Genomic DNA, 9303 nt, shown 5'->3' with positions numbered 1-9303 from the left:
GATAAGCATGGAATTCAGGATAACGATCCTCTGTTAGGAGGGTGGGGCAGGGGGGAGGCAGGCTAAGGAGTGGAGAGGGAGAAAGACCAGTACCAAAGAAGATACATAGCAGGGTTCAAGTATTTTGGAAATGTTTTATTTCTCAAGCTTCTGGGAGAGTACATGATTGTTGATTATATTATTTTGAAAAATACAGCAATACATTGAGATATACATAAATCAAAGTGCCACATAAGCAGAGAAGAGGCTGCTGATTCTGAATCGAAGTAGCAATCTGCATAAGCTTTTTGGATGAGTTGGCACTGATGGATAAATTGGTCTTGATGGATGAGTAGACATTCAGTAAGTCCAGATGGCAGGAGAGGAGATTCTGGGGGTGATGGACGAGCATGGGCAAAAGCATGGAAATGATCCTTGCAAAAGATGACTTAGGATGCATAGAAATATATATGCTGGAATAAAGGAAGTTAATAAAGAAGGTTAATACTGTAACTGGGACCAGACCGTCAAAGACCTTAAACTGAAATGTAAATAATTTACTAGGCTGAAGTGTAAAATAATGTAAAATAATTTATTAAGCTTTGTAAATGTGTGTGTGTGTGTGTGTGTGTGTGTTCAATCGCTCAGTTGTGTCCGACTCTGAGACCTCATGGACTGTAGCTCATCAGGCTCCTCTGTCCATGGGATTTCCCATATAAGAATACTGGAGTGGGTTGCTATTTCCTTCTCCAGGGGATCTTCCTGACCTGGGGATCGAACCTCAGATTCTTTATCACTGAGCAGGCTTTGTAAATAGGTGCTTGTAAATGGGTCTGGGCTATAATTTATTATATTCTTCATGTAATTCCAAAGGATTGATAGTTTCTTCAATCAAGATGTTATCTAAATCTGACCCTTTTAGATCTACACTGCTCTTCAAATAAAAATAAAATCACGAACCATCACAAGTCATCTACTGAATCCAATTGAGAAACTGATCTGCAAGTTCATTATAATCAGTAATAAATACAGAGATCTCCCATTGGTAGCATTAAAGAGTCATTTAAATTTTTTCTTATGATTATCCATCAATTTCCCCACCTGACCATGCCAATGACTCTTCAAGTAGAAAGGATTGCCCTGAGAAGGAATGGGAAGATTAATTGGTTTTGTGAAAATCTAAAGCTTATTAAATTTCCCATAACTACCTTTCATGTGACCATCATTTGGTCACCAGCAGGTATCTTTCATTGGCTTCATGTGTCAGAGTCTGAAGATTATGGGTTGATCAACATGTCAGTCATCAGGGGGCACCCGCAGAGATGATGAAAGTTTATTATATAATATTATGAAAGCACACAACATATAGCAAATTGAACTACATGTTTTCTCCCCCCACTTTTTTTGTACATTAAAACTGCAGTTTGAAAAACAACTTCCAGCACAGAAAAAAATTAAAACAGCAGGTGATAATTAGGGCAAAGTTACAACAATGTTACTGCTGATGGGCTATCTGTCAGTTAATGCAAGCTATCACTTCTCCCTAGGAATAGTTATTATTAAAAGCGACTTAGGAGTGTTAAAGAGGGACATTCAATGTGTTAGTCTCCTTATTTGCTCATTTGGAAATGGTGTAAAGTTAGGTCCATTAACCAGCCTAGTTCTACCTTGGTCTCGGGGCAGGCACACACACAAAGTATGCAACTGAAAGTTATTAACGACCAAAACATAAACCTTAGTGCCTTGAGTTAAAAATCAATTTTCCTAATAAATTAAACTCAAACATTATATACCAGTATGTACTATCAAGAAGAATGTATTAATAATTGCCATGTTGGCAGAGTGCAAAGTGCAAGACTTAGAAGGATATAAAAATTTAGTAATTTAGAAAATCTGATACCAAAAAATAGCTACTGCTACGTTGGGAGGCTCAGAGTATAGTTCAGTTGTTGAGCTATGATAGTATTCTCTGTCTAGTCAAGGTTGAATGTTCAAGATGTAGTTTGAGTATTAATCATTGATTCAAATAAAAGATTGCACAACTGGAGAGGCTCTCCTGGGTTAAGTAGTTTATTCCTGAACACAGATGTAAGTTTTTTCCTTTGTGTATTCCAGAAGTACTTGAGTGTCTTCCCTGCTAAACAAGCAACCTTTTTTGGAATTATTTTTTTTAGCTTTACTCTTTATCAACTACAGTCTTTTAACTAAGAATTCACCTAAGCTTTTGCTGATATGACTTACCAGCTAATTCAAGCTGCCCATTTCAAGTTTAAGCTTTATCGTTTTTTCTGCCTAATAAGAAATCTGATAATATGCTATGCTTTATTTTGGTTTACTTGCAGTATTTTCTTGTATAGTCACACTGCATGGCATTGTGTGAATAAACCATAGCTTATTTATCCATTTTATGGTTGATGAGCATTTGGGTAGTGACATGAAATAGATGAAGTATTACGTAAGTATTCATATGTATGCAAACAATATCCCCACATAGCATTAACAAATTCTTTTTTTTTTTTTTTTTTTTTTTGCTGTTGAAGGGTAATATACATAGAGAGACGTGTTATTTGATGATGTTTTACACACTGTGCACACATGTGCCACCAGTACCAAGCCCAGGAAGCAGAACATGACCAATTCCCAAAAGCCCTATTTTTGGACCCTCTCAGTCATTAGCTCTCTTAAGGGTAACCACCAGCCTAACATCCAATAGCACAAATGAGTTTTGCTTGTTTTTGTGCAAAACAAACTCTTGTATGTCTCACTTTTTTACTTGGCATCATATTTATGAGATTCATATATATTACTGCATTTAGCAGCAAATTGTTCATTCTTAGTGATATATAGTGTTCTGTTATATATATCACCAATTATTTATCTACTTTACTGTCAATGAATATTCTGGTTGTTTTCCACTTTGAGGGTTATGATAAATAATGTTGCTCTGAGCTGTTTAATAGATATCTTTTGGTATATATTTGATATTGGTATATGTCTAGGAAACGAATTTCTGGGCCAAAGAATTTTCATGTGTAACTTTAGTAGACAGTCTTTGATCTCTTGAGGAAACATTCTGAAAGAGGCATTTCAGTCTAACCATTATGAGAACAACTTTTGGAGTCACTCACTCAGATCAAATTTAGCTTATGAAAGAATCATACCACTTTGTGCTTAAACTTAAGCTTCAGTTTACTTACCTGTGTAATAGGTATAATAAAATCTTTCCCAAAATATGAGAATTAAATGAAATATTTATTTTAATGCAAGTTAGAACAATGCCTGGCATATAGTAAGTGCTTAGGTTATTATATGGTGGTTATTAATCATTAGCTTTTACAACATAGACAATATAGAGAATCTGAAACAAATATGGGTAATATAATCCACACTTTTAATTCTCTGATGGAAGAAAATTGAGACTCTGACCCAAAAGGCATTACCAATTCCAGGGAGTATTACACTTGGACCCTGAAAAAAAAAATAATTTAAACATTATCCCAAAATGCATTTGCAAATTACTCTTGCCAGAGGCAAGGTTCTTGGATGCAGTGCATTAACATCCATTTTTTTCCCTTACCAGACTTTACTCTTTAAAGATAAGACTGCCAAGGGCTACTCTGGAAAGTCACTAGTATTATACTTTTTATTATATTTGCCAATTTCACACTTTGCTCAACCCAACCCCCAAAGTTGTTGAAAAGTGACTGTAAGGACATTAGCTCCTAGTTTTCTTTGAAACTTACCAGTATTTATGTTCCACATTCTTAAAAATACTAAAAATAAGCCCAGATCCTTGCTTTAAACGACAGAGACCTTGCCCCCCCCCCCCCCCCTTTATTCTTTTCTAGGAATGTGCTTGATAACCTCAGGGTGGATTTCAGCAGCTGCTGTGACAATGTCTGAGAGTTACCACAGAAGTTTCACTGTGTACCAAGGTATTGTTTTAGTTAACGGCTTTAGGGGCAGCAGATTCAGTTATCTTAGGTAATTTTGGAAGGTGGCACCCTGTTCCTGATAAATTGCATCAGATCCCATTTATCAGTTACTAGTTTCAAGAAATTAAGCAGTCTGCTTGAAAGTCTGTCTTTTGATAAGGCCTGAAAGGGGAGTTTCTGAACATTTAATTGACCCTCTTTTGACTTACAAAACTAGTCATTCAACAGTCTTGCCTAAAGTCAATGGCTTGTTTCCTGCACAGACATCAAGCTAGAGTCTAATTCCTGGTTTAGTGGTTGCTCCCGTTTGCTCTTGCTTCTTGGTGGCCACCATCCCCCTATCCTGTCCTGTCCCACTCTCTACCTCAATTTCAAAGAAGCCCATACCTGGGGACTTTGGAACAAGTTGTGGGGACTGAACAAGTTGTGCCTTAAGGGAATGACCATTGTCATTTGAATTAAATTATCTTAAGGTCAAGGTGAGTGAGGTTTTTCTGCTAGAGCATTCAGATCCAAGAAGGAAGACCTTGTCTATTTTCTGGACCACTGTATTCTCAGCACCCGCGCCTGGTACATGACAGACCCTGATCAGTGTTAAATGAAGAAACGAATCAGTAAATCTTGTGTACCTCAGGTTGCCATGTCCTTTGTCTTTTCCACCTCTTTCCAGTTGTACTAATAAAAAAAGTGCATATTTAGATTCTAAAGAGGAGAAATCATGAACAAAGCGTCCGGTACGGTGCCTGATTCATTGAGGGCAATTAAAAAACATCGGATCGTGGACTTCCCTGGTAGCTCAGCTGGGAAAGAATCTGCCGACAGTGCAAAAAACATCGGATCATTTTCCTTTTCTTCCTTCCCAAGTGGAGGGTACTGGGCGTAGGGGGTGATATGCCACGGTGTTTATGTTCCTGGGCATAAAGTGACGTGGGTAACTAACAAGCTGGGGAGAAAGGACTGTCGACGTCTTTCTGATCCGTATCAGAAATTCCAGTGCCCCGAAAAACGTACAGCTATTTTACCTAGAGAGGTTAGTCGCATTTGTTGATTGATTCTGGGCTGCAGACAACTCTTAATACAAGTTTTTATAACCATCAGTTAACTTCGCGGCAGGATGAAGTGCAGTGACAGGAAAAGTAGGGACCCCTCTCCCTCCTCCACAAATGAAGGAACTCCTCTGTGGCAGGGGCTGCGTTTTGCGTGTCTAACGGGTCCTCGGTCAGGGGCGGTCCCCACCCCTCCAGCCCCGCCTCCGCGCCCTCGGAGGCGGCAGTCGAGGTTCAAGTTCGGTCCCTGGACGCTCGCTCCCCGCTCCGAAGCAGCTCTCGCGTCTCTAGGCTCCCCCGCCCCCAACCCCGCAGGCTAGGAGGGCTCAGAGGTCATTCGGGTGCTGGGTCACTCGGCCACTCGCTGTGCTACCACGTGGGAGAAAAGTTTCCAACTCTGCGGTGGGGCCTCCCCCCCGTGCCCCACAGCAGAGCAGAGGTCCGCACTTCGGCAACCCGCTCGCTTTTTTATCGCTTGCAGTCGCAACCCTCCATCTGGGGGACTCCTCCCGCCGCCCCCCCCCCCCGCCCCGGCCCATAACCCTTCTCTGAAACCCCTCCTTCCCTTGCTGCTCAAGTCGCCCTAGGAAAACACCCTGGGAGCCTCTAGAGAAGGCGGTCCGAGCGCCCTCCGCGGGCCTGGGGTAAGGGGTCCAAGGACAAGTGTCCCGAGGAGCACGGGGTGGGGGGCGCGGAGCTGGGCGCGCGGGGTAGACTGATGACAGCGGCCCGCACGGCGTCCCCAGCGCGACTGGCGGGAACATTCCGCGGCTCCCACATCCTCGCGCGCCAACTCTGGCGGGTCTCAGTAAACCCCAAGCTAACTGCCCCCTCCACGCCCCCAAGCCGCCCTCACGCCCCGCTCCCGGCTCGCCTCCGCCCCCAGTGCGCAGGCCCGGCCGCCCCAGCGCGCATGCCCTGGGCTCGCGAGCGCGGCCAGCCCCCAGCCGTGTGCTTTCTACACACTCTACAACTGGGGAGGGGGCGGGGGCGGAGGGAGCCCGGCCGGCCACGTGATCCAGCCGGCCGGGGCCGCGGGGGCGGGAGCGCGCGCCGAGCGAGGCGCGGGGAGGGCGGTGCGCGTGCGCGCGGCGCGCGCGGGCGGGCGCCGGGCTGGGCTGAGGCGGGCGGCGGCGGCGGCGGCGGCGGCGGCGGCGGCGGCGCGGCAGTGGGCCGGCCGCGGAGGGGGAGGAGCGGGAGCTGAGCGAGGCAGGCGGGCGGAGGATGGGGCCGTGCCCGGGCTCCCGCTGCAGCCGCCCGGGGACACGCCGTGCACCCTCCGGCTCGGGGCTCTCGCGGCGGCATCTGTGGCAGCGTTAGCGGCGGCGGCGAGAGCGGCGTTCCCGGCGCTTCCTGGCCGCGCTTCTCCCTTCAGGCTGGGCGAAGAGAGGAGGCAGCGGCGGCGGCGGCACACCGGCGTCTCTCCCGCTGGAGATTTCTTTCTGCTTTCCTCGTCGACTGACTGACTGGCCCCCTCCCTTTTTTTGAGGAAGGGTGACCTCTTCTTTGGGACTGGAAAAAATATTTTTTTGAGGTGGGGGGAAGTGGGTGGCAGCATCAGGGACTGCTTCTTCTCTTCTTTCATCTCCCTTTCCTTCCCCCTCCGAGCCCGAAAAGCAAACCCCACAACTGCTCCGGCATCCTCCTTCCCTTCCTCCACCGCTTCCAGTTGCGCCCTCTCCCCTCCTAATTATTTCATTATTATGCTCCCCTCTCTGGGGGGTCTCGTCCCTGTCGGGTCGCTCGGAAGCCTTGGCCTCCCCTGGATGCATTTCTTAAAAATTTTGGAACCAGGGAGTGAGTTTTCTCTGAGGCGTGTGTGAGAGGCGGCGGGGGTGTTTTCCTGCGCGAGGGGCGGGTGAAGTTCATTGCCCCCACTTTTCCCGCGACCTTTTTCGGACCGGATTTGGAGTCGCGGGGGGCGGGCAGGCGTTTTCGGGGGGCGGGGGGCGCGGCGGAGAATGGCCGCGGGGAGGGCTCCCCGGAGCCTCCCAGTCTCTTGATCAAAGCATTCCGCTATTCTGATTTATTGCCTGCTTGGTGAGTTATTTTTTTTTTTCCCCTCTAAAGGAGACCTGTGTGTTCAGCCATTACTTTGCTCGGCGCTGCTCACAGGAATCTCCGACCCTCGGTGCTGTGGGCAGCCCCGCACTTGGGCTCCTCGCCTCTCGCCCTCGCTCCGGTCCCTCCTCCCTCTCTCCGCCCCTTCCCCCTTTTCTTTCTCCTCTCTTTCTTCCCCTTTCTCCCTTCTTTCGGCCGCCGTCTCCCCTGCGCCCTCCTCGGGGCGGAGGGAAGCCGAGAAGGGGGAGGGAGAGGTTGGTGTCAATTTTTTTGTGCGGCCGCGGCCGGAGCCTGTGGCGGGCAGGCGGCGAGCGGGGAGACCCCGGCGCGGCAGAGCCATGGATGGCCCGACGCGGGGCCATGGACTCCGCAAAAAGCGGCGGTCGCGGTCACAGCGAGACCGAGAGAGGCGCTCCCGGGGCGGGCTGGGGGCCGGCGCGGCCGGCGGCGGCGGGGCCAGCCGGACCCGGGCGCCCTCGCTCGCCTCGTCGTCGGGCTCCGACAAGGAAGACAATGGGAAGCCCCCGTCCTCCGCCCCGTCCCGGCCCAGACCCCCGCGGAGGAAGCGGAGAGAGTCCACCTCGGCCGAAGAGGACATCATTGATGGATTTGCCATGACCAGCTTTGTCACTTTTGAAGCGCTGGAGGTAAGGGGGACCCCCCTCCCCCCCGGTTTCCCTTTATAGGCACGACCCCCTCCCTCCTCGGCTGTGCTGGGCTCTGCTGCCTCCCCCCGCCGCGCTCCGGTCGGTCTGGCTGGCTGTCTGTCTAGGCTGAGGTCTTATTGTTGGGGGGTGGGGGGAGCTGGGGGCGCGGGTAGACAGGCGGCAGGAGGGAATCGCCAAGCCGTGCCTGGTCTCCTGGTCTCCTCGTTCTAGCTCGCCTTCCCCCTGCGCCCCCTCCCCGCACCCCCTCCACAGCAGATGGGCAGAAAGAAAGGGGTTCAGGCATCACAACAATGCGCCCCCCTCCACGGAGAGCTCAGCCCCTACTCCTTCCTCCTCTCCCTCCCCAATCATGGCTTCTTGGCTGGTGGAAGTCTCTTTGCTGGGTTTGGGGCGCCTGTGGACGGTTCTCCGTGTGCTTTCTACAGAGCCATATGTCCCTGTGTGTGTGTCTGTGTAGTAGAGACCTTTCCTGGGTGTCCTCGGGACCGGAGACTGACGGGGTTTTGTGGTTCTTTGCCCCCTTCCTCTACCCCTCTTTTTTTCTTTTCATTTCTTTTTTCTTTCTTTCCCTTTTTCTTTTCTTTTTTTGGTGAAGCTGGGGAAGGGGGCGTTTTCTCCTGGTTGGGAGAAAGGAGGGAGGAGGGGAGGGAGGAGAGGAAAGGACGGAATATCTTTCAGTATTCCGTTCGGGGCTCTATTCCGGAAAGGGTTAACTGTAATATTCTCTATACACATAACATGCACATGTGTGTGTATATGAACAATTCGGTTAAAAGACAGAAAAAGGTACACCAGGGAGGACGGGTGGGAGGAAAGAATAAAATCCTAGCTGGTATCTGAAGGGCTTGTCACCCAATTGTCCCTCTCCTTTTCCTTTTTTTGTGTTTTCTTTTCTTTTTCTTTCTGATTGGCTTTGTGTGTGTGTATATATCTATGTGTGTCTTTCTTTATTCCGTGGGCACCTGCACCGCTGATTTCCAAATGCACATTATCCTGCCAGCTAAAGGGCTCCTTGGGGGTGTTGGGGGGGGGCAAGTAGAGGGAGATTGTCTGGGGGTCAGAGGGAAACTCTCTTCACCTGGACGGATCTGGTTTGGTGCTGGCATGGGTCACTGGCCTGTATAAATGTAACCCCCTTTTCTCCTCCCCCACCTTCCTCTCCCCACCCCCAACACACCACAGACACACACACAGGCGCTTGGAGATTCTGCAGAGTTGGTCCGGCTTTCTTAAGCACACAACCAAGATAGGAGTTGGTTTCTAGGCTTTCCTGCACCTGATGTGATGGTGTGAGGTTCCTGAAAGAAACTTTTCCCTTTCCCTTTGGTTTTTGCTGTTATTATGGTATTGTTTGCAGTGCTCAAATGCAAGCTTTGTTGATGACAGCTTAAATCTCACATGCAGTAACTGTGCAGGTTTAGATTGCCGTGTGTGTGTGTTTGGGTGTCAAGTTTAAATATTTTTAAAAAGGAAGCCTTCCTATTAGGGTTATTCTTTTCTCTTTGAACTGCTTTTTGGTTGGGCTCCTGGTGGTTATGGTGGTGGATGGTGGCCAGTGGTTGGGGAGGAATGGAGAGTGGTGGTGTTGGTGGCCATAGATTTTGATGTTAGTGA

General features: G+C 48.6%; 1 protein-coding gene across 5 annotated transcripts in view; it reads left to right on the top strand.

Annotated features, from left to right (window-relative positions):
- Positions 1–6904: 6904 nt before the first annotated feature.
- Positions 6905–9303, top strand: part of AUTS2 (activator of transcription and developmental regulator AUTS2) — a 1185004-nt gene continuing 1182605 nt past the window's right edge. For all 5 annotated transcript variants that reach the window (XM_070461290.1, XM_070461291.1, XM_020869794.2 and 2 more), the window contains exon 1: positions 6905–7668. In XM_070461290.1, the coding sequence (XP_070317391.1) occupies positions 7360–7668 (309 nt within the window). In that variant the 5' untranslated portion in view covers positions 6905–7359. The remainder of the gene's footprint in view (positions 7669–9303) is intronic.

This window comes from Odocoileus virginianus, chromosome 33 (genome assembly GCF_023699985.2).
Source record: "Odocoileus virginianus isolate 20LAN1187 ecotype Illinois chromosome 33, Ovbor_1.2, whole genome shotgun sequence".
Taxonomy (NCBI): Eukaryota; Metazoa; Chordata; class Mammalia; order Artiodactyla; family Cervidae; genus Odocoileus; species Odocoileus virginianus.
The sequence above is the reverse complement of the archived record's forward strand: the minus strand, read 5'-3'. Positions and strand labels throughout refer to the sequence as shown.